The following is a 25,585-nucleotide window of genomic DNA, read 5'->3' on the forward strand; positions in this document are numbered from 1 at the left end:
AGAGAGTGACAAGGGGTGGCCATGACTACCCCTGGCCACCCCGTAGCTCCACCCCAGCGTCGGATATACAAAATAGAAAGGAAGAATTTTAATGTAGTCGGAAAATCTCAGTATTATGACTTCTGTATTGTATTTTAGCCTATTTAGAATTCGGATTCGTACATCATTGTTTTTATTTTTGTGTAAATGTGTTGTTTATAGTAGAATAAAGCTAAATAAAACTTTTTGCAATTGACACGGAGTTCTGGTGGGCGATTGGCATTCCCAACAAATAACATTTTCATCATGTATGACTTTAGTGTTGATGATGATGATATAGCTAGGTAGAGCTGTTACGTGTCTGGATACTTAAAATTTGCACTTCAGCAAGGATGTCGATTCTGGACACCTTTACGCAAACTTGAACTTCTGCTGCTGCTGCTGCTGCTGCTGCTGCTCCTCCTCCTCTAACCGAGCTGAAACGGGACACTTTGAGCTCACCAAGCTTGTGGGCGCATCTTGCTGCGCTGCTTCTCCCATTGTCAGTGCGCCATGCGCCGATTCCGGACAGGTGGACCCGTCTGCGGTACCACGAAGCGGCCATTCGCACGCGCCCGCTTTAGGCGCTGAGCGACCGCGGGGACCGAACGACTCAAGTATCCCAGATCGAGCAGGTTCAGTCGCGTGGAGAGGAGTTCGAAGACCGGGTTTGGTAAGTTAGGCTGATTTTCGCGGTAGCGTCATAGTGGAAGTTGGAACGTTTTCACTGCACTTCAATGCGGAGCTGGCATTTATGCGTGCTTGCAAATTGCAACGTGCAATTTGAACAGGGGCAAAATATACCGAAACGCATGTTCATTTCTACAAAATTAACCATTAACTTCCTCTCTTGTCCCGTGGAACATGCACGAGCCTGATCGCGTTCTTTCACACTAAATGAAGGAACGATGCATTGGCACCTTTCTATCAAACGATCAGATTCATAATCAATGACATTTGACCTGATTTCAGCAGTTGTTTACTGAAACGATGAATACATCACCTCGACACTTTTCATTCAATTGCAAGTAGATTTTAAAACTGTAAACGAAACAGGAGGTGATGTTTCAAAAGCCACCGCAAGGCAGCCTCATATGCAATCCAAAGTTGAATACATTCATTTGAATACATTAATTCCGGGATGCTTCCTCGACTTTGTTCAAAGCTAATTTTCCTCATATATATATATATATATATATATATATATATATATATATATATATATATATATATATATATATATATATATTGCAAATTTCCCCATTGTGGGTCTATTAAAGGACATCTTTATATTATCTTAACTTTATATTTAGACTCTCTGCAGTCACTTTGTCGCTGACATCAAACGATGATTTAATACGGTAACATTTGACATTTTGAAATGCTGTGAGCGTGAGCGTGTAGACGGAATCATGCATTTCACCTTACAATGCAAGGCTTGCATTCATATTATACACTTCACTTTGCAGTGGACAATCCATAACCTTCAATCCTCCCACCAGACAACACAAAGACACACGCACACAAACCAGACCCCATGTTATGATTAATGCATTATTTCAGATTTTTCCATGTGTGCACAAATGACCAACAGTGTAGCCAATTTGCTGCGGGAACTGGTTCAAACATTAAAATTAGCTCACATTCCGGAGTACAGTTTGTTTAAGCCTTCCATGCAGGCAGCGTGGGTTCAATTTGCACTTAGTGACCGTGTGAATGAATTATTGGCGGCCTGTCTCTATGTGTCCTGTGATTGAGTGGCGACTAGTCCAGTGTTAAAAAGTAAAACAACCCTGAAATATTGAAGCAGTATTTAAAAAGAAAAAAATGGATGAATGCAATATTGAACTGAGCAGCCAGGCCAGAGATGCGTCTTCAGATTTCCCATGTTCTGTATCCATTCCTAGTTCTGTATTGGTCGTGAACCAACCCAAGAAAAAGTCAAGTAAAAAGTTGCGAGACGTATTGAAGTCTTTTTAGGTGTTTCCTCAATTTTGATGTCATTAGCGTGGTCTGTCTCAGCTCAGTGATTTCACATTATTGTATATTGATGAATGCATCTCTTCTTCACGAGTTTCTAGTTTTCCATGGGGGTTTAAATCAATTGGAATTGGGTGAAGTTTTTTTTCCCCAAGTTTTAGTGAATTTAAGATAGATGGAAGACAATCAAAGCTGTTATTGCCAGTGTGCTGCCAAACAAATTAACCTCCCTCAAGGAAATTCCATCATATCCATAGGGAATTCAAGTTACTGTCTAAATAGTTGATCACGCGCTCTGCTCTCCGTGAGGTGGTCATGAAATGCTGACATTGTGACAGCTGAAATTTATCGCTTCGGCAAAATGCATATTGCTCTTCTGCTTCTGAATGAGTGTCGTGTATCGGCCACATGTCCGCTCTGTCCAAGATATACATTGACAGCAGATGTAATCCGAGCGCATCAGATTATACTGTGCACAATTGACCAAGTATGCAGCTTTGTCTTGCATGCTAAATTGCAGTTTCAATTACACATTAGAACTTCGTACCGCGTAGACATGGACTGCAGTAAATCATAAAATGGATTTAAGCTGTCCTAGATTTTGAAGAAAAGTGCTGTATATTTTCACAGTTGTCAATGGATTATTGCTACCTTTTCAAGATGTTTTTCATCTTTAATGATAGGCAGCGTCTAGATAACAAAATCGAGTATGTTGCTTTTTTGGGTGTTATTACAGCACCTTCTTTTTGAACTTGACAATGGCATACTTATTATTTCATCTTTCCCATTGGATTGATAATGATTGAAAAATTCTTGTTTCGACACGTCAGCCTACAGTAAAATGTCTATTCACAAAGTTTTTACTGGCCGCTTTGATTTGCGGCTAGCTACGGAGACGGTGGAAACTATAATGAGAAAATGGAGTTGATAACTATTAGGGCCTTGATACAGGGCAAGCCATTCTGGGCAACCGCAATCACTATGTGTGCCAATAAGTTTCAGAGCAATCATACTGCCAAGAAACACATTCTCAGTCTCGACTGCATTCACTCGGGGTGTGAATTACACCATTAAACTTGAATGTTCTCTTTTCCTCCTGTTCCTTCGTTTTAAATAGTACCCATAATGATAAAACCTGGCGGGATGAATGTTCTCTCTTTTACTTAAGTCATATATTGATGATGGTGACAAGGATTTTTTTTTTAGGAGGAAAGTTAGTGGTGTCTAGCATAAAGCACTTATTTTTAAACACAGCACAACAGACACTTTTTTTGCTGTCTCTTCAAGGTCCTTTTTTCTTTGGTCTGTTCACCTAAACTGTCAGTCACCAATAGGTTTTATTTTTACTTGCTTGCACCAATTATTCAAATGAGAAAGGCCTATTTTTTTGTTTTTTGATGTTAATGTGATGATGGGATGTGATGCAAAACATAGACAACGATTTCCATGAAACAATGTTGAGGGGTGGCAAGAAGCAACGCATGTTGGTGCAAACCCAGAAAAATTGATTGATTGATCGAGTCAGTCGCGATTGGAAATGGGTTCCATTCCTTCTGTGTAATCTGAAAGTGCATCTTTATAAAAAGCGTCTTGACGAACAACATTGATCAGACCTTTGTGCTCAGATTGCAAATGAGTTGCATTACACTAAGATTGTGACATCATAACTTGGGAAAACTCAGAAGGGGCTCACTCACAGGAACATCTTCCGAAATTTACAGTTAAAACATTTTTTGGGGTTGTTTTATTTCAGTTAATGAGGAGACAGATCCTCGAGAGTCTTTGATTTTCTTTAATGCGCCCCTCCAACACAGTTCAAAATTGGTCTTCCGAGTACGATTGTATTTTGTTTGAAAAGTAATTTATGTTGGATTAATGAAGAAAAATTGGGACTCTGCTCATTCATTCAAATTGTAAGCCTGTGCAAGGTGCTTCTAATTAGTCTCGCAAAAAGTCCTAGAATTCCCTTGCCCATATAAGAACATGCGAGTCTGTAGTATTGTATTATTTAGGTGTACTTTCTGAACATAAAAATATATTTTTATATATATTAAATGTGTCACAGGCCGGCTCAATGCCTATGGAATAAATGAGGGCACGCAGACAACGGATGCCTTATTGTAAACTCTAAGTAACTTTAAACAATAACGTGTGAATGAAACAACCAAACACAACCACAAACAAGTAAACCAATGAGTATTACCTGCTCCAATCAGGAGGACACGCCGCTGCCTGCTCAAGGGACTGCCCCCGGCAGGACAGTGGAGGGGTCATGACACATTTGTGGCATTTGTTCTTTGCTAAGAAAGACCAAGATATGCATGAGTCACCTTTCAGAATTTTATATCAAAATATGTTTTTGTTGTAGGCCTTGCAAACTTATAGTCCATTCCTGTTGTTGGTTTTGTATACCAATAAGTAATACGAGACATTATTTAATGTCAAGCATCTGGGTTCCTCACTGACATTTGTCTATTTGCTTGTCTCTCTGTCTCAGATCCTGCATGATGCCACCAAAGGCCCTCACTAATCCTGCCTGGGCCTCAGAGCATCCCCATCCCACCCTGGACACATCAGCGCCACATTTGACTCCATGACGTATACTGCTCATTCGCCACAGTTGTCAGCCACTGATCCATCCAAACGTGCTCTTGCCTCACTCGAAGATTATCTACTGATTTGCTGCTGGCTGCTGTTAAAGAGGGCAAGTCCATTTTATCCTCTGATGGCAACATCAAAAGTCATTCAAATGTGACAGCAGGTTGCCTGTCACGCTCCCCTCCTCCAATTTTGGGGTTTCGCTTCATTAGTTTGAAGCCAGAGGACATCCATTGTCTACCACTGTAAAGGAGAATCAATGTCTTGCACGGCGCTGAGGTCAAGGAGACCTCCAGGAAGTTAAAGACAGACTTTTACTCAACTCGTTGACCTCTCACCTGGAAAGGAAATTGGACTGGGCAGCTTTGTCTTTACTCCCCCCGCAAAAATAAACCTGGTAAAGAAGCCTGTTCATCTTCCTAACTTCAGCTAAGTTGCGTACGTTCCGGATGCTACCATGCCCATCATCAGCAATGCTAACCACGACTTCAGCAATCTGTCCGTCAGTGACGACAGCAGTCTCGACCACATCTTCACTGAGATTCCCGAGACTGAGACCATCAAGGTATGATCATTTGGGTGTGGCTGCCCCTGACAAACGCAAAGTACTGAAATTTCTTCTTGGACAGGTTCTGAAGAATAAGACTGTGTGTGATTCACAGAAACGGCTTTTTGTTTCCATCTGTGCCCAACCCAACATTGTGTAAACTGCTGCAAAATAGCTTAGGTAGTGGCCAAAGTGGAAAGTCTCGCTCGTTTGATTCTTTTTGGCTATTATTCGTGCAGTCACATATCAACGATAACCCTGTGACATAGCACCTTGCTGTCGATCAATAGGATTTTGTCTTACAAAGCCCTCTAGCTTGTTAAGATAAGATAAGATGTCTTTTATTAACATTTTTTTGCACGCAACATGGCGAAGAGAAAGAGAGATGAGTGGAACAAAAAATTTGATGACAAGCTGGTCGATTTATGCAAGCAGCCTTTCTGCATTTTGTATTTTGGGTCTAAATATAACCATGACCGCATAATATTACGTAGCTAGCTAACTGGCAAGTTTCATGACGTTATGATGCCTGCTTGCCAGCAGTATTAAAAATAAGTAAACATAAACTCAAGCTCTCTTTGAACAATGGACAGCCCAAACTCCCAGATATGACACCGCATGCTTTATTTTCCCACAATACAAAATACGTCAACACATCAAAATTAGCATCTCTTCCATCATGTTTGTATTTCTGTGCCGCTATGCTAACAGCTTGATTTGACAAGATTAACCCAATGACCAGAAACGACGGGTACAGTATAGCCTTCTGTATGTTGTGTAGTCTTGCCACTTGCTGGTGTTCTGACCAAGACTCAGCAGGATTTTGTGGCAGCAGTGAGAGACACCAAATTTGTCTTGTAGTCGGATTCAGGAACAAGGCTGAAATAAACACAACACACAAGCCAATTGTAGGTACTGCTCGAGGATATGGAAACTAATAAAAACACATTGTAAAACAATTGCATCGATCTGAAAAGAAAAAAAAGTGATTTCATTTACAGATAATCTGCTGCAGAGGCGACCGCCTTCTGTTTTGAATATCATTACTGCAGCAACAATCTCAGTCATCGCTGATTCACTGGCTCTGCCTGACCAGGAAGCAAACTCACAGTCCCTGATACTTAAAAGATTAAATCTTGTCAAGATAACTACATACTGCAATCACTTTGTGAAATCTCACTGTTGGCTGTATCTCAATAACAGATTACATTTATTTCATAACTTGCAATTAACTGTTTTCTTATTGAAACTGCAAGTGTGCTCATAAATATTTCGATCATTTCTCTTTTTCTACTCATGTTCTCTGGTAACTGAAGGAGCCTGCCAGCTACCAAGTACAAGCACATGCAGCATCCCTTTAAAATTCCAAGAGTGTGATCAATAGCGCAATGAGCGCATTTCAATGATTGTTTGACTGATGGGTGACAAGTGGTGTCATCCATCACGTTATTGTATATCCTTGGTCTCCTGATAGACTCTTATTATATTACGTCTCCAATAGCTTCTTATTCCAGCCGCATACATTAGGATGTGTTTTGCAGATTTTAGAGTTAAGGTACAAGAATAATAAAAAGCTATTTAGGGTATACTGTAAGTCCGAGTTGGGTGCTCCACTGTGAAAGCCGGCGACCAAATTGAAAAGTGGTATTATTAATGGTTCTTGTACTGGAAAAGTGTTTGTGAAGGTGTCTTAGTGCACACATTGGAGCAGTATGTTGTGCCAATGGCGCATGACAGACCAGCCAGGCATCAAAGCTTTCATGACCTTCATCATCTGGCACACACAGCACGCCAGCCTTATTCCATTATAATGGTAATTTACGAGCAAATGGATTGAATGCAAGTGTGAACAATTTGGCTGGCAAAGAACATTTCATAAATGCGGAACTTGGACTTTTCTTCAAGAAACTTTTTGTACAGCAGGCATGTTTGTGGATCCAAGCCATTACGATGATGAATTTGAAATTAATTGTTGCGCTCAAATATACCGTGTAGTTTTCCTAGGAAAACGGTGACTGACATATTCCTCTTTTGAGAAAAGTAAGCATGACTGTTTGTGAATGATACAAAATGTTTAGTTAAAGACATGTTCATATGTTTGAAGATATTTCTGATGGAATTGAGTTAAACCAGTCATGAACTTTTTCCACAGGGTGTTTATTACCAAAGGGCTCAATTCATTCGTCAGCCAGAGGACCTCATCTCCGTAGACCACCGCTTGCTGGCAGTGATCAACGTCGGGGGGAACCGCTACACCTTCCCTTGGACGACGCTACAGCAGTTCCCTCTCACTCGACTTGGCCGCTTGTGTGGCTGCAGGTCACCTGAGGACATCGCCAGCGTCTGTGACGACTACGATGAAGCACGGAAGGAATTCTTCTTTGATCGCTCGCCATCAGCCTTCAGGGTTATTCTCAACTTCCTGGCCGCGGGTAAACTTCGCCTGCTGCGGGAGATGTGCATCCTCTCCCTGCACGACGAGCTCACCTACTGGGGCGTGGAGATGGCGTACATGGAGCGCTGCTGCAAAAGGAAGATGTACACACGAATCGAGGAGGTGCACGAGCAGGAACGGCAGGAGGAGGAGCGCAGGCAGAGGAACGCCTTGCAGCGTGTTCCCGTGGAGGAGACGACGTACCGAAAAGTTATGAACTGGCTCAGAGATATGGTGGAGAATCCGCAGTCTGGCTTACCTGGGAAGATCTTTGCCTGCCTGTCAGTCATCATGGTAGCAGTGACTGTGGTCAGCTTATGTATCAGCACCATGCCTGACCTCAGAGAGGAAGAGGACAGGGTGAGTGTGTTACACAACATTAACATGCAGTAAACATCCACTCCTGTGCAACTGCCTCAGGCCACCTTTACATTTGTTATTTCAGGAATGGTGTAATAACCATAGTGACTCAAAATGTCACTCCACCAAAGCCTTAACTCAAACCTTCTCAAATAGTGGGGCAGGCCCCCCTGGGGGAGGCACAGTGTGATGCCAGGGGGACATGTGACCTAGGGAACATGCTTTGTTTTTTTGGCTGTACTAGAAGAAAGTGTAATTACACATCCACTACAGTAGATGGCAGCAGTGCTCTCATTCTGAAAGTGTGCAATGTTAATTAAGTTTTTCATTAGATTTATATTTTACATTTTGTTTTATTAAATGGTAATAAGGAAACAATGTTATGCAGCGATGTACTTAAAATTGTTTTGTTTTTTAAGTAAGACCATTTATATAATGTGGGGGTTAAATATTTTCTCCTTCCTGAAGGGGTTAACAGAAAAATAATTGCGCAGCATTGCTTTAACGGAAAACAAATCTGTGCGCGTTTGTGTGTGTGTGTGCTCGTGTGTGTGTTCGTGTGTGTGCATGTTAGCGTGTGCACGTGTGCGTTTGAGTACTGGGCATGAATATCCGGTGAACTGTCTACCCATAACAGCGTGGCTAACTAAGCCTCATGCTCACTGAGGCCTGTCCAGTATCTGTCAGTAAACACTGGAGAAAATAATGAAATGGCTTCACTGTGTGGCTCACAAAAGGAACAAGCATGCATGCAAATGTGCACATTAGCAGAGCCATCAAGTCACATAAAAAGCAACTCATAAACACTCGTGCACACACTAACAGCATTGAACTTTGTCATTTTGTTCTTGCTGAATTACTGTAAAGGCCCTTGGGCCGCATATTTCCGATATTTTGCATTTACAAAACCCGTTTCAAATGAAGATGGCATGCTGTGTAAAATGTAAAATGAAAAGAGATTTGTAAATCCTTTTCAACCTTTTTTTTTTGCAAATATTTAATCATCAGTCTGTAACACGGTCGAAAAAAGGCTGAGACAGGTTTATTCCTTTTCACAACACTCATCTAGAAGCTCTTTTGGTGGAATTCTTTCCCATTCTTGTTTGATGCCCAAGTTCAGTGGCTCAAAATCCATGATTTTTTGTGGCTTTGTATTGCATCACACATTTTTTATGGTAAACAGGTCTGAACTGCAGGCAAGCCAGCCGGGCTGGTACTCACACTTTTTTATTGTGAAGTCACTCCGTTGTAACATGTGCAGAATGTTGCTTGACATTCATTGTCTTCCTGAAATAAGATGAGACATCCCTGAAAAAGACTTGCTTGGATGGTAGCAAACTTGTATTAACCTTTCAGCCAGGGCTGGGCGATAATTCACTGTCAATATGTATTGAGATAGACACGTGATCAATAGCAATATAAAATACATTCAATAAAATGTACAACAGAAAAAAAAATTAGGAAGAAAACCCAGATCACAACATTCAGTGCTGTAGCAGAGGCTACATTATGCATTTCGACGTAAAGAGGAATTTTTAAATTTTGAGCGCAGCTGAATCTCTAATACGTTTTCCTCATTTTTATTAGCTAAAAAAAAGAAATAAATAAATGAATAACTATACATCAATATTGACCAATATTTAAAATAATAAAAGATGTTTGACGGTAGGGCTCAGAGGTTTTCGACCGCACACAGATTTCGGTATGAGCAGACATAACACCAAAGGGCAGAAAGCAGCAGGGTGTGATGCAGGGGAATTTCAAGAACCTGCAGAGGACCTTATTATCAAAAAGGCCTGAAAATGAGAATTTTGAGTGTGCCACCAGGAGGAGATCAGCGGCTGGTCAGGAAATCAGATGAAGAAGCTCAGACAAAAGATTGGAGCTTACCCGTAAGTCTGATTGCGGCGACGGCGAGAAACTTTGCATGATGTCGTCGACATGATGAAATGAATCTGCATGTATATGCAGAGAGGATAATAACGCAGCGGCGTGATGCATTGTGGTAGATTATTTTTGTATACATGGCTGAAAAGCAGATAGCAGGACATATTTCCTGAAAAATACTGTTTGCACTTCCATTATCAAGATTACATTTCGTTGAGAGGAATTGCGGTTTTGTGTTTGCGGTTGTCTCAGGTAAACACAGAAGAGGTAAGCCAGTGGTGCACCATGGGAAAAACCAAACTGGCCTCAAGGGACACCGGGCTTCACTGAGAGCAGAGCACCTACCCGTCAAACATTATTCACGCTGCACTTTATTGATTCCTGGCAAGATAACGCAGTGTGTTGAGAGACGAATTACACCCCTGATTGTGTGTACGTGCGCTTGCCTCGCAATGACTTTGTAGCTTGTGCTTTGCCACTTATAAGGACAGTGAGACAATTCCATGAATTGGGTTTTCCATGACTTTGGTTTTTCAATATGCTCTACACCAATTTACCAGCCCTCATGTTTGTTCGACATTCACCGGCTATTGAGCTCGGTGTCCAAGTGAAGCCTGGTGAGCAGTGAGAGTCTTGTCATCTTTAATTCAAATGGGCCATCTCTGTGCTGTGGAGAGGGGCCAAAATTCCCCCGTCCGCTCATCATTCACCTGCCTGAGTCTGTTTGTATGAACGAGTGCAAAGGGAAGGATAAAGTAAGGCCAAGATGTCAGAAAGGTAGAGTGAAAATTGGATATGCATGAAAGAATGAAATATAACTAGATATATTTCTATTTAATATGAACTAAGCATGGAGCTTTCAAAAGACTAAATAATCGAATGAACTTTTGATCCCTCATTCTGTTCCTGTAGAGTCTTGCGCTTATGCTTGTCTTCAGTTCATCCCTTCAATCACTTAACGAGCTCAGTGTTTTGGTAGCAGCCCTCTACTTCCCATTCGTCTTTCCTCACAGCCCTCTTAATGCAAAATCTCTACATGGATTCTTCTTCTCTCTACTTCCCTGATGTGCTCTGTAAATGCAAATAGATGAATGAAACATTGATACCTGTCAGAAAGTCAGAAACAAGATGGGAGAAGAATAGTTTGAGGTGGATGTTTTGGACGTCTGCAATTTGTTTGGGAAAAAAACACTCCAAGGTCACCAATTATAGCATTGAAGTTCTGAAATGTCTTATTGGCTCAAAACACTTCATTACTCCAACATGTATCTGAATGCTAAACATGCAACTCGTGCAATTTCGTACACACGCATGTAGTTTGCGTAGGAGTTCAACAGAAATTGTAGTGAAAAGGTGAAATTTGATAAGTTGCCAAGAAGAAAAGAGAGAATCGCCTGCTATTGCACCACAGTAGAACGCAGAAGTGTAATGGGGTATTGTGGTCCGAAGACAAAGCGAAAGGGCAGCTGTCGCCAAAAGCTGCATCTCCTTCTACACCAGCAGTTGTCCGTCTGAAGCTTACATCAGAATCACGATGGAACAAATCTCACAACAAATCTGCTTTCAGCCTACCTCACAATAATTCACTGTTTGAGGAGGAATACCACCACAAAGTTTTCAATGTTCCTAAGCCTCCCGCACATTTGCACTTAGACTGCAATTGGGCTGAAGGTCATTGTGCTGACACGGCATGCTGTGTTGAGTTTGAGCCATTTTAGTACGATTTTATTGCTATATCTGCTTGGTTCATTGCCCATTTGCAATTTGAAACTAAGATTTAACTGGTATTTGGCTCACTACTTTTTGCCTGATGAATGTGTCTGGATGCGTCTAATATGTGGGTAGCAATTAACTTTATGAAGTGCAGTAGTCCCTGCCGCTAATCATTAGACCAATATGTTGCTAACAGATTCTAAGGTTCCGACGGAGCGCCTAAAGTGACATGCGGATAAAAAAGAATTGAGATATGTTTCTCATAATGAAAAAGTTTCTCATTTGAGCGAGGAAGTTTTCTTGTTAGGATGAGAAAGTTACTCATTAGGACCAGAAAGCAGTCCAGTACGTGAGACCCAACATTTCGGTTTACATTTCGGAGTGAAAACAACAATGCAGGACCTAGTTTGGATGTATTTTCACCTGGAACTTTATCATAAGGTCTTGAACCATTATGTTGTGTCTTTGAGACAATTAAAACATCTAAATAAACTACCACTCGCCGTTATAACCGTTCATCATCCTAACGTTAATTAGAACGAGAAACGTTCTTCTCCTAACAATAAACATAGCTTTTATTCTTTCCATGTCACTTTAGGGGCGCCGAAGATTCCTGTCCCCATGTGTTGCTGGTTGAAGCGCTGCTCATTGAATTTGAAGTTTATTTCAAACTATTCCAAAACTAAACCAAAATCTATAATGTGAATATCCCAAACGAAAGCAATGTACTGCTCGCCTGAAAAGGAGTAGGAAGTAGTCAAACCCATTTTTATGATCCTACTCCGACTTCATTTTACAAATGATCAATAAATAATAAAAATAATTGCCGACCAAAATACATGATGTACATCTAATGTATATAAATATACAGATCACATATAAATGTTGCACATATACAGATCTGTAGCACTTACGACAGCTGGGCCAGCCTATTGATTGCCCATTGACCCCGGTAATCTCTTTCAATAAAATCGCAGACAGGATGTCGACAGTCGATTGGAAATAGGGTGGAAGTGAAACTCAAAGTCACACATCAATAAACTACTTCAGTCTGGTGATGAGCCGATGTTTTTTGCACGCATTTCACTGTTACGTGTCAGCTAAGATACACAGCTGTAGTCATTCTGCTCCTGCACACTGAGCTAATTCATGTCTTGAATATTCTCGCCCAGTGACTGTGTCTTTTCACACAGCTCAATCAGACTTGCTCTTGTTTTGCAATTTGCCCATCTTCTGGCCTGGGGAGTAATTGAAGTGGCCATTTATGTCCGTAATGCTGTAAAGTGAAGTAGGATTTGCTGTTCAGTAATTGCGCTCCCCAGCATCAATCTCAAGTATGTCGAGTGCTAAGAAGGGAGGGGATGATAAGGAGAAAACCAAGATAGGAGGGCATCAGCGGGAACAATGTTGAGTTCAATCTTGGTACGATGAACATTAAGTTGCGTTTATATTGAACAACGGGTTGAAGTGCAATAAATTCAGTCATCTCTACGGTGCAACCCTTGTCTGAGATCATCTGTGATTTTGTCTCGTGTGACCAAAAAAAGTGTCTCCCGGTGTTTAGAATCTAGATAACACCCTTGTTTCTTCTGTGTGATCAGCAGATGAATGAGAAGACACCGTTAAAACATTTTGAGTACCTCAAAGGGAGAATAACATTATACAAGTGGAACCCCATTTACCATTTCACTCTTATTTATGAGTAATAATCATTCAAATATTCTTTTAATTAATACTTAAGTTGTTTGACAGAGGTTATGAATGTGATGGAAGTGGGTTTTTGTTCAGCTCTGTAATCATCACTGACAGGGCCAGTACCGATTTGTTACTTTTTACTCTCTTCGTTATTCATTTGCTTTAGAGTGCACAATAAACATACCATGCATGTCTTTGGAATGTGGGAGGAAACTGGAGTACCCGGAAAAAAAATCACGCAGGCACGGGGAGAACATGAGTCGAACCCTGCATCTCTGAACTATGATGCGGACGTGCTAACCAGTTGTCCTTCGTTTTGCCCTTGTTCCTATAATATTTGCTCATTTATTTTTGTAAATCTTATACTTAATATAAGCATCTTTATTTCTCAAATTTATAAGTGTTTATAAAATGTTTTCATTTTTACACGTTCTCTATACCTTTCATCATCTTTAAGCGTTTATACTTCCTAGTGACTTTACTGAATGGAAAATGTTTATCGCATGAGATTATGGTTGACTGACGTGCATCATACTCTACCACATCCTTTTTTAAATGAAAATATTTGTGTGGATGAATACTACTATCCAGACTGAATCAAAGATCAAACATTACATAGACATATACAGTTCTGTGCGTCTCCTGTGTGTTTGAGGATGCATAACTCTGTTTGACAGTATCAGTGTGCAGCAGATTTCATGCCTATTATAGCCTATCTGGTTATGAGCTGTATTCTTTCCATTTGTTGCTGCATGGCCGCCAAGTGAGGATTATGGGAGCGAACAGCAAAGTGTGAGGTGTTTATCTTGTCTGTGCCAGAACAGGATTGGACAGCTAAGACAGTACAGACATGCAACACAATGCGGTGGAGATTCTTAGATCAGAGCGTTACACAGTAAATGAGGGTAAGTAATGTCCGTGATTAGTGCGTTTTTGTACACTGAACTTGATATGAACCTGTAAGTATGAGTTTCAATCAAAACGGAATGATAACCAAACTCCAGTTGCTTTTTGGGTCATTGAAGACTTAAAAGAAAAAAAACAAAAGTTCATCTGAGTGTAAATGTGAGTGTCGTCGGTCTGCAAATCAGATCAAATCCTGTTTCAGCAAGACGGATCCCAAACCACACGGAGTGGCGGTTTGATATCGATTATTTTATTTGCACCTGCAGTGCGGATGCTCTGGTCTCGCAAATCGAATATCAGAGCGCCATTTGATTTACGTACTCAATGACGTCATTCTTACTTTGAGATGTTGCGATTTTGTGGGTGTGGCTAAACCTCTCACAGTATTCTAAAGAACATATGCAAAAATAACTGAATTTTCTCCAAGTTTCTCGAGTGAGCCACAGAAATTCATGAGCCTGATGGTTTCTTTAATAAAATTTTAAACTGAAATTGAGAACCCTCATGTAGATAATAACGTCCCAAAGTTCAAGGAAACTAGGAAAACAGAACTCTAACCACAACCTACTGTCACTATTGCAGGACAACAACTTTGCTTTTTCTGGTCTTTTAGGTCCTTCTGCGGAGAAAGTGGGGATGCATTTACAGTAGTTTTCCAACTAGTGGGCGAAGGTTTCAAAAAGAACTAAACTTGGCAGGAATCCAATATTTTTTTCATTTTGGCAGTAACACACTACAAAAAAAACATGGTGAATTAAATTGATGACCATGAGGTAAGTTTATTTATTTATGCTGTGAAAAATCTTTTATTCACATTTTTTTTTCACAGGTGTAGTGTTGGTAAATTGAACTGCGGTGAAACTGCTCTCATAGGAAATGCCGTTGGTTTGTGTGATCAAATAAGAAGAGGTGGTCAGCATGTAATCGAATTCTGGTGGGGTGCGGTTCACTTCCACTCAAGTTTGAGCACGAGACTCACCCATGACATAGACTCGTGTTAAATTGACAGAAAAAAAGCTTCACTGGAAATGACGATTGTACCAGTCAGAGTTAATGTATATTTATTTATTTATTTAGTAAATATAGTCCAGTACACAGTAATAGAGCACTAAGTACTACATCATGTTGTGGGTGGTGGCCCAGCGCCGATGAGTTAGTCTTTAGCACGTACATTCAGTGATTTTTGAACAAGTGCACTCACAACGTCTCAAATGGATTTCGAATTAATCCTTTGCTGAAAAATGCTGTTGGCAATAAAAGCAAAAGCATGGAGGTGCAATTTTCCCAAGTGTGAAATTACGATCCTCATCACAGTTGGCTGACACAATTTTTTAAGAGAAAAATGCAGCTTTGTGTGCAAGTGTGATGCCATTTTCCGGAGGAAAGTTTCTCCAGTTTTATTTTATATTGTGGGGCGCTACGGTGCCTGAATTTGCACATTACACACACCTTGCAGTTCTGAGATTGACGGATGTGGACTCGGGTTTGTGCGATTGTTTGGTTCATTGAAGACTCCGAACTGCTCTGACGTGTGAATGTGAGGAAATAGCTGCTTGCCTATTCTGAATGTGCTCTGTAGTAAACCAGGATAGGCCTCACTTCACCCGAGACAACTAATGAGGAAGAGAAAATGGATGGATGGATGTCTTTGAGAAAGGCGCACGCCTTCCGCTGCACATGTTGTGCGTACTTGCAGCTATCAGGTTACAGCAGGACAGCCTGCAGCTGATTGATGGAGATGTCACGTAATACAAGCCCTTTAATCACCCATGACGCATGGACACGGTACAAGTTTCTTTTTGACATTGCTGTTTTTTATCTCACCATTTGACTGACTTTGACCGAAGTGCAAGGTGCGTATAGCGGACTGCAGCAGCAGGTTCAGTCAAGTATGGTCAAGGTCTGCCGCAAGGTAAAACTGATTGATGACCTAAAAATTGTGTTCCTATTTCTGCTCGCAACCTTTGAACACAGCAGGATTCCGCGATTATGATTCATTTCATCTATTTTTCATATTTTTTTTCCGGATGGAATTATTGAACCTGAAATTGGGAGAGAGCAAACTGAGAATACACGAGGCATATGCTGGACCTTATTTTTCGAAACCAAATTACTACTGTTTTGTATTACTTTGCTGTGGTCATATTCCGTATTCATGCTTCGGGCAGAAGTACCTTGGGCTTTAACCTTGAATCCCAAAAGACTTTTCTACACATTTTAATCATCCAATTTATGATACGCCATCCATCTATTCTCTGCACTGCTTATCCTAGCTAAGGTCACGGGTTAGCTGGAGCCTATCCTAGTTGACTTTGGGTTGACCATGTGTAGATCACGGACAGGTTGGTCACCATGTAATTGCAGGCCTTAGGTCGGTCAAGTGTCTTTCCCAAGGACACGATGACACTCTTAGACAGACCGCGATTCGAACAGCCAACACTTCAGTAACTGCTCTACCTCCTGAGCAACGCCCTCCAATTGTTGATGGAACATGTTTCATAAGCAATTAAAATTATGTGCTTATACTGAAAATTGCTTGGGGAAATGCAACTTACCTGTGACAATATTTACATTTGGTATCTTGCGGTTGTAAAGTTTAGTCGACTTTCGACCACTCATTTGTCAGGTATGTCTGGCGCACGCCAGAAAGGCCACCATGGCACAGAGCGTACTGTCAAATTCCCAAAGAGGCACCGGTACGAATATCAAAGTCAAAATCAAAGAAGTCTAAAATACCTGGAGAAAATCCAGGCAAGTGCGTGAGATGATACAAACTCCACAAAGAAATTTCAGACCCAAGATTTGAACTCTAATCTTTGATCCAGAACATGCTTGCTGCATGTTTCCAAATAGGGTTGCTCAGCCTTAGCAAAGGTTAGCTTATCTCAGTAACTTTTGAGTTCCTGGCTATAATCACACATGTACTTCATTTTGGAATAATGTGGCCATCACAGTAAGCATGAGTTGTCAACGATGGCTCACAATATACCGCTTCAACTGATCCACAAGTGTAAAAACGCATCAATCATTTCAAAACAATAGAACCTTCTTGTCTGACAAGAAAAAGACACATTTACTTTTAAAAACCGGTGTGCATGTTGTGGTGTCATTGATGAGGCAGCTGGCTGCAGCACCAATTGTGAAGTGATGGTCCCCAATCTGGGCGGATGATAGAGAACAAGAATTCTTACAAAAGTTAATGCTGCATGGAACAAGACAGCCAGCAGCTGTCATATATGTCACCGTGTGTGTTGTGTGTGCGTGAATATGTGTGTGTGCACGCGTTTTCTGACTGAAACTAAATTAGATCTCTTTCAGTACCTTGACTCATTTCTATTGTCCGCAGTATCACTGAAAGACGGATGTTTATGATACAGCAATATACTAGATTTCATCACTTCTAACTCCCTGACCATCTGTTCTAACATTTGCACCCACACCCACATCTAAATAACGCCCTGAAAATGATCATATTTTCCCAACTGCCTTGTGTTTCATCCAATTACACGTGAAATACAGCAAACGGAGACAGCTGCCACAGTACATGGTTTCCATTGTCATCATCTCGAGCTTTTTCAATGACCATGTCATCTGTATTATGGAATTTTTAGGTGCCAACGTATTTGTCAAAATTGTTCTTAAGTTTACCGGTCTTCAATCAACCAGTTACACCTGTATCTCCCTAAAAACAGGCCCAATTTTTCTCCATATACCCAATTTAACTTGTGTGTAAAGTATGTTATTGCTCTTTGCTCTCAACAGACATGTTTGAAATGGATGGGAATTTATTGCGATTGTGTCTTCAAGTATCCCAGACAGTATTGGTTGTGTGTTGTTGTAAGTTACTTTCAAAGTGTAATATATCACCGGTAAATATTACATGTTCGGCCTTCCTGCGTGGGGTTTCTCCGGGTTCTCCGGTTTCCTCCCTCATTCCAAAAGCATAAATGATAGGTTGATTGAACACTAGTGTTAACCAATCAGCTCCCTCGAACCCTTTGTGTCTTGTCCAGGTGTTCTTCTTTGCCTTGTTAAGTTGTTTGTATTTAGTTTCCTCTTTGCTTTCAGTTCTTGTCGGTTCATTGTTCATGTCAGTTTTCCGTGGCTCCTGTTGAGTTGTCAAGTATCTTTTTTTCATGCTAAGTCCAAGTTCCTTTTCTCATATTTGTTTGGTTACTTTTATCCTTGTTTTGCACTTTGATATTTTTATTTGCCTTGTACTTTGTTTGCCTTTTATGAATTAAACACTTTTTGTTAAAACCACTCCCTGCCTGGCTTTCCTGCATTCTCTTTTACCTCATGGAGACAAAGGTTTCAGGTGAATTGACAAAAATATGGAAATAATAAATGAGCGCCCCTGAGACAAAGGTTCAAGGTGAATTAACAAAAATATGCAAATAATAAATCAGCGCATCAGGCTAATTTAATGGCGTGAAATGTAGTTTGTCCCATTGGAGGTGCTGTAGCGAGATGTCGTTGTCCACCGCACGTCTTTGTCTTTCAGGCAGAGAGGACTGACATTTTGCATTTTGATTGCAAACAGCCAATCAGAATAACCACTGTTTTACATTCTGCAATTGAAAGCACAAAATTCATTCCAATCACATCTAAAAAGCATAATGACGCAATTCTATGCAATTTATTTTCTATTTTGAGGATATGTTTTGCATTTTAATTTCTAAAGCCATGACTGTGACAATAACCTCTCAATCATTAAAAAGTCTGATCATTGGGTAAACACCAATGAAACGCTTCAAAGAGACTCCAAACGGAAAACCTGCTCAACTTCGCTCCATCACATTGGCAAGGAGTCAAGGAACTCTGGTTGTGACAAATGCTTCACCTCATAGCTTACCCAGTAAGTGAGGAGGTATGCTGCACTTGCTTTCAAAATATTAGATTGCGTTCATGTCAAAGTCTTGAAATATCTAATATGTTGCCAGACTCAGAAACTGAAATATAATCACAAAAAAATTGAGAGTAACTTGTAATATTACTTGGTTCCTGCCAAATTGTAATATATTATTTTTGTAATGCATTACTACCCACAACACTGATCCCAGATCACATTGCATGCTTCTCATGTTCAACTCGACACTCTGACGTTAAATGACGCGTTGAGTGTTGACGACACCTACTCTGAATGTTTCCACTAATGAATTTTAATCATGAGAGAAATTAAATGTGGCTGCTTATGTGTGTCTGTTGCACGACTGTCTGTGTTAGTATAAAATTTGCTTCTGTGGTTGCTGCAAAACCTCTTGTCATATTACACCAAATGTCCTTAGAGGAAAGAGGAAGTATCCATCACCCCATCAATTTTCCATACAGCATATCCGGTTCTGGGTCACAGCTGGAACGCGTTGCAACCAACTCACAGCACAAGGTGGACTATATTGTCAGTCACGGGACACATTTGCAAACCGTACAAAAATCAGATGGCGGCACATGCAGCCTCCTCCCACATTCTGAAAACATACGTGAGGTCCAGTGAAGACTTGAATATGTACATATTGTATTGTGAAAGACCTGCCTTTGGCTCTCGCCAAAGGTCAGCTGCGATGGGCTGCAATCCTAGTATGGATAAGCGGTGTAAAAAAATGAATGGATGGATTACATCAAGCACAGCACTAGCAATGGCGCTGACTGAGAAAATGTGCAATAAATACGAGGTGGTTTCTTGTGTCTCCTCCCTCCTAACATTTTGAACGTGCTGACTTTCATCACTACTTGTGGACTTGTCCTTAATTTGACAATGGCATTTTTTTTAATCTAAATGAAATGAAAATCCAAAAGCCCATTTGGGTCATCTGCTGTGTTTGTGCAGAAATGAGCTGTCACAAAGTTCCAGAGAGAATCATGCAGAGGAGATAAGGTCAGCGAGGCTTTGTGAATGTTTGAAGAGACAGAAGAAGAAATCCTGTAGGTGTAACAAATGGCCTTTCATACCAGGGGTGAGAACAGCGTTGCAAAGCCCTAATGGGACTAATGTCAAGCACACAAGACGGAAAGAGCCAAGAGGAGAGAAATAAATGAGAGGTAGAAAGTGCACATGAGAGACAAAACATGGGAGCCGAGGGCACAAAGTGTCTGAAAGATTGATGCGGGAATGACAGCCCTGAATTCCCACAGTGCTTTAAGGGCTGGATGTCACACGGAGGCAGTGTGAGAAATGCTGGCTTGTTTAAGGAGTAGGACAGGTGGAGAAGCTGATATTTAGTTAGATTTACCACATGCTGTTCACAGATAGAAACTTCTCATAATTATATTTGTCCTTTCCTTCCATAAATGTCTGCTTGAAGCCTCTGGAGAAATCCTGACATATTTCGGTGATGATATTAGAAATCCAACTTTCATTTTCTGGGGTGGCATTTGTGGTATATGATTGATTCTAGATGGATAATCTTCATATTTCTCTTTATTTTGTTACTATATGAAAGTTAAAAAGATTGACGAGATGAGCCCCCTGATACCATTACCAATAATTTATCCATGATTCTGCAGTATCTGGGTGAGCAATTTTTCATAATACTGACTCTGTTTTAAAAAAATCAGCTCACAATCACTGTTCTATTTGATTCTACAGTTTATGAATGGGGTTAGGTTCTCCTGTTTGCCCGCACCAAGCTCATGTACATTGGGGGAAGGTCATGCTGGAAACAAAATGGCCTGTCCTCAAACTGTTCCCATTAAGTTGGAAGCAGACAATTGTTAAAATTGTAATCGTGACATCTTTGCATTTGTTTAGCAAAAGAGTGCTTTCTTGCATACGCGTAGCATTTAAATACATCGTTTTTAGCTATGTAAAAAAAAAAAAAAGTGTAAATAGTCATGCTTGTGTGTTTATAAATCAGTGTAGGACATCCTTATTTAAGCCCACACGGAGGCAAGAGAGTGGAAAAAGGATGGGCCATGCCGGATGCTGATGGTGCAGTTTCCAGCAAGATAAGAACATTCCCATAAAACCTCTTAATGCTACTTACCCAAGAACCGAATGGAAGGATGACCGTGCCAGAGCAGCTAATAGAAATAATTTGCTGTGCTGCCAAAAACAGCAAAACTTTTCTTCCAGGCTTAATAATAGCAGTGTGCACAAAGGGAGGCTGCTGCGCCACACACGACAAACGTAAAAAAGCTTAAAGTCACATTGGGTTAAGGGATTCCGTGGGGAAAAAAAGTTATTAATGAGATCAGTGGAATGCGACACGTGTGTGTCATGCAAAGAGAAAACAACGGAGGGAGTTGTATTTCACTTGGGGGACCTGAAACGAATGAAGACTAAAGGAGAAAGGGTGAGCTGCATCTGGGACGACCGGCGAATGACGGATGGCAGGGTGGGAGTCCGGAGAGGGTGATGAAGGAAGAAGCAGAATGAATAATGAGGAGGAGGAGATGAGAGGAAGGAGGTTGCAAAGTGAGGGAAGAGAATGGAAATACATGTGTGTATATGTATATACCATAAACTGTGGCTGAATAAAGATGCATCCATCCATTTTCCGATCCACTTCTTCAAACGAGGGTCACGGGGGGTGCTGGTGCCTATCCCAGCTGTCTTTGCGCTGTAGGCGGGGTACACACTGAACTAGTTGTCAGCCAATCGCAGGGCACACAAAGATAAACAACCATCCGTGCTCACAAACACACCTAGAGAAAATTTAGAGTGTTCAATTAACCAAACATGCTTGTTTTTGGAATGTGGGAGGAAACCGGAGGACCCATAGGAAACCCACGCAGGCGCGGGGAGAACATGCAAATTCCACAGAGGTAGGCCGGAGCCGGGATCGAACCCACGACCGCTGCTGTCTCTCTCTGTGAGGACATCGTGCTAACCAGTCGGGCCACCGTGCCGCCCAATATACTGCTATACTAAACAATAATTATGTATAATACGAAATATTTTCTGCACCTGAATTTGGTGGAGTCATATGGTGGTGAGCATTACTGTCATAGAGAGACAAACCCTCTGAGGCATCAAGTCTTAGTATTGTAACAATGCAAATCTCATCTCATCATTTCGAGGTTGTGCAAGTCCTGCCAGTTCTCGAAAGCTACACTCCCAAAATAAGTGATTTATTGTGTCACGTTTCTGTCGATTGATCCACTGCAGCTGTAGTAGTTTGTGTTTGTGTTCATACTTTATTGATTTATTAAGTTTAAATAAGCAAGGGTGAATGTTTGATTTGAGGATTGATGTTGATTCTCCCATTCATCTGACTCTTCCCTCTTCATACTTCTTTTAAACCCTCTGTCCTCCTCAGGGCGAGTGCTCATCCAAGTGCTACAACATGTTCATCATCGAGACGGTGTGCGTGGCCTGGTTCTCGCTGGAGTTCATCCTGCGCTTCATTCAGGCACGCAGCAAGTTAGACTTCCTCCGTGGGCCGCTCAACATCATCGACGCCATGGCTATCCTGCCTTACTATGTGTCCTTGGTGGTGAAGGAGGAGGACCCGAATCTGGACGGCGGAGGAGGAGGTAAAGGCTACTTGGACAAGCTGGGTCTGGTGCTGAGGATCTTACGGGCGTTGAGGATTCTTTATGTGATGCGACTGGCTCGCCACTCTCTCGGCCTGCAGACGCTCGGGCTGACGGTGAGGCGCAGCACTCGTGAGTTTGGCCTGCTCTTGCTTTTCCTCTGCGTGGCAGTCACGCTGTTCTCACCACTGGTCCACCTGGCCGAGAGTGAGCTCACGGGCCCTCACGACTTTAGCAGCATCCCGGCCTCCTACTGGTGGGCTATCATCTCCATGACAACAGTGGGCTATGGCGACATGGTGCCTAGATCCATCCCCGGGCAGGTTGTAGCGCTGAGCAGCATCCTGAGTGGGATCCTAATCATGGCCTTCCCTGCGACGTCCATCTTCCACATGTTCTCCCGCTCCTACCAAGAACTCAAGATGGAGCACGACCGTTTGTTCAAAGAGGAGTGCGCCGCCGCTGCAGCTGCCGCCGCCTCCACCAACGCAACAGGGGAGCTCCAGGAGCCTGGAATGGACGGAGGGGATGGTGATGATGTCAGACTAGAGGACTCAGCTGCTATTGGACTAGCATTTCATCTGGATAGGGATAGTATGCACTCACTAGAGTCGCTGGCTCTGTTAGGGAAAGGAGATGCTTCTGCAGCAAATAATTGCAGTCTCCCAGCAACAGCTTTCTGAATGAACATTTCTTGCTATCAATCCAAACCTTCCTGGCTCCATGATACATAAAAAAAAAAAGTGACTCTCTCTTACCTCCCCATCGGTCTCCATTTCCATGTGTATCTTAAATGCATTAAAAATAAGGAGGAGATTACATCAGCTGCATTTATTTTGCCCTTCAGGTTGCTGATTTGACACCCGAGAGCGTGTCTGAGTGTTTTTGCCTGCATACTGCTGATACGGACTGAAAAGACCCTTTAAAACCCTTTAAAGCCTACGGTACAGGTTGTCTTATTGAAAGCCTTTGCTGCAATATTAGCGACTCTTTGCTTCCATAAACATGCAATATCAATCCAAAGTTGTTGTGTTTTTTTCCACTGTGAAAATACCCTGCAACAAAAGTGTAATGCTTACTAGTGTCAATGTAAAGTATCAAATGACTCATGCACTCACTGCACACTTCTTTACAACACAATACAATTTGAATTATATAGCCATATATATCCACCCAAAAGCAGTTTTACTTTGCTGCAAACAAAAATAATAAACATTATTCAATGAGTCAGTCTAAACTATGTAACGGCTCAATCGACGTCAAACACCCTCACAGTGGGAACATTTCGAGACAAAATAATCCATGAAAATTTGCTTTAAAAAAAAAAAATCAAGCAAAACTTCAAATCAATGTCATGTGTTATGTTGTCTGAGATGCGAGAGGTAACTGAATGCAGTTCAAGTACCGTGCTCCTTTTGGTTCATTTCGGAGATGCCGATTGCCATGTAGTTTGATTTGGCTATTGCATGTACAGTGTGTCTAACCATTTCTTGTATGTTTAAAAAAATATATTTTGGGGACGTATGAGTGAGAACATATACAGTGAGGCACTGATTAAAAATAAAATCAAATACAATAGTTTCTGTTTTTTAAACAGCTAGAGAGGATGGAACAAATAATGGCATGTTTTGGGTGAGTGACTAGTAGAGAATGAGCGCTAACAACCATGAAATGTACTTTGCAACGCTCCAAATAAAAGCTCTTGCAATAACCAGAGACAAATCCAATTTTTTGCTTTTGTTGGTGTCTCGAGTGTAAGAGTGCGATTTGCAGTCACGCTGCTGAACATTTCCGAGGAGAAGGGAGAGACGGCTTCTCCAGACAGCCCTGCAGATAAGTATTCCACAAACAACAATCACATGCGCAATTACGTACACCAAAGATGAACGAGTGCCATGTCTCTGCGAATCTCTTGGCTACGGATCACTACGAAATAATGAGATGATGTAACATCTCCAAGTTTGGGATTAACCAACTATATTTTTATTATAATGAAGAATAGTCAAGCCTTCCAATGGAAGCACACAAGAACATGCCAGATGTGAGCGTAATCTAGATTAAAATTAGGATTATGGGACCCATTGCTCAGGTCTGCTCAAACACTCATTTCATTGAAATCTTTGTTTCCTGCAGCATTCTCATGAATCATTCCGTTATTGTCTTGTTTTAATCCCCACTTGCACGCTATCTTTGAAATGGTCTTGGCTATCTAGGCGTTTTAATCTAATTATTTAAGACACTTTAATTGTGATTTTTGCAATGTCTTAATATTTGTTTGTCTTTCAGAAAGCCTTTTGATATTTTATTTATAGCACGTTGAATTGCCTTGTACAAATAAACTTGCCTTGCCTTACACTATATTAGTTCGACTGTATTCACCCATATTATTGTGTTGCAGGCATCAGCTGGCTCTTTTAATTCTCAACGAGTAGGTCAGGAGGGACAGCGTGCAGGTTTATCTGGTTCACTGGTGGAGCAAGTGGGCTGCCAGTCCTTTACGTGCAGACTTGCTGCTCCACTAGAGACAAGATGACAGATGACACAAAGCAGGCACTTTAAACCTTGGCAGGCTCTTGGTGTCAAATGGCAAGACTACCTTTGTCTCTCCTCCAGGGGACCTAATGGCCTGCTTGGAAAGCAGATGGTAAGACCACCGGGCCATAACTTGGATGGGTCCATGGATATTGATTTCACACAGACATCAAGAGAAACACCTTTTTCTCAGGTTGCCAGACCCGGCTGGTGACAGGATAAATAGTTCAATGAGTTGTACCAGATTTTTCACACTACACTATACTCACTTACATCAAACCTGAAACCCACCAATATTTAAATGAGTGCGTGTTCTTCAAGTGTTGTTTTGATAACCCCTCCCCTCGCCCAGGGATCTTCCCATGGTTATATCTCAGTGATCACACATTTCCTCCACTCCCACTTCCAAACAAATAAGTGCCTGTCTCCACTGTGCTATT

General features: G+C 41.4%; 1 protein-coding gene across 1 annotated transcript; it reads left to right on the top strand.

The window, feature by feature from the left end:
* Positions 1–474: 474 nt before the first annotated feature.
* Positions 475–24,451, top strand: kcng4a (potassium voltage-gated channel, subfamily G, member 4a). Its single transcript, XM_088298312.1, has 4 exons — positions 475–691; positions 4,496–5,161; positions 7,296–7,937; positions 22,397–24,451. Exons 2-4 carry the CDS (start codon positions 5,054–5,056, stop codon positions 23,294–23,296), a joined length of 1,650 nt encoding a protein of 549 aa, XP_088154438.1. The 5' UTR covers positions 475–691; positions 4,496–5,053; the 3' UTR covers positions 23,297–24,451.
* The last annotated feature ends 1,134 nt before the right edge of the window (positions 24,452–25,585 follow it).

Source organism: Idiotropiscis lumnitzeri, chromosome 6 (genome assembly GCF_059441095.1).
Source record: "Idiotropiscis lumnitzeri isolate Australia: NSW breed Sydney's pygmy pipehorse chromosome 6, RoL_Ilum_1.0, whole genome shotgun sequence".
Taxonomy (NCBI): Eukaryota; Metazoa; Chordata; class Actinopteri; order Syngnathiformes; family Syngnathidae; genus Idiotropiscis; species Idiotropiscis lumnitzeri.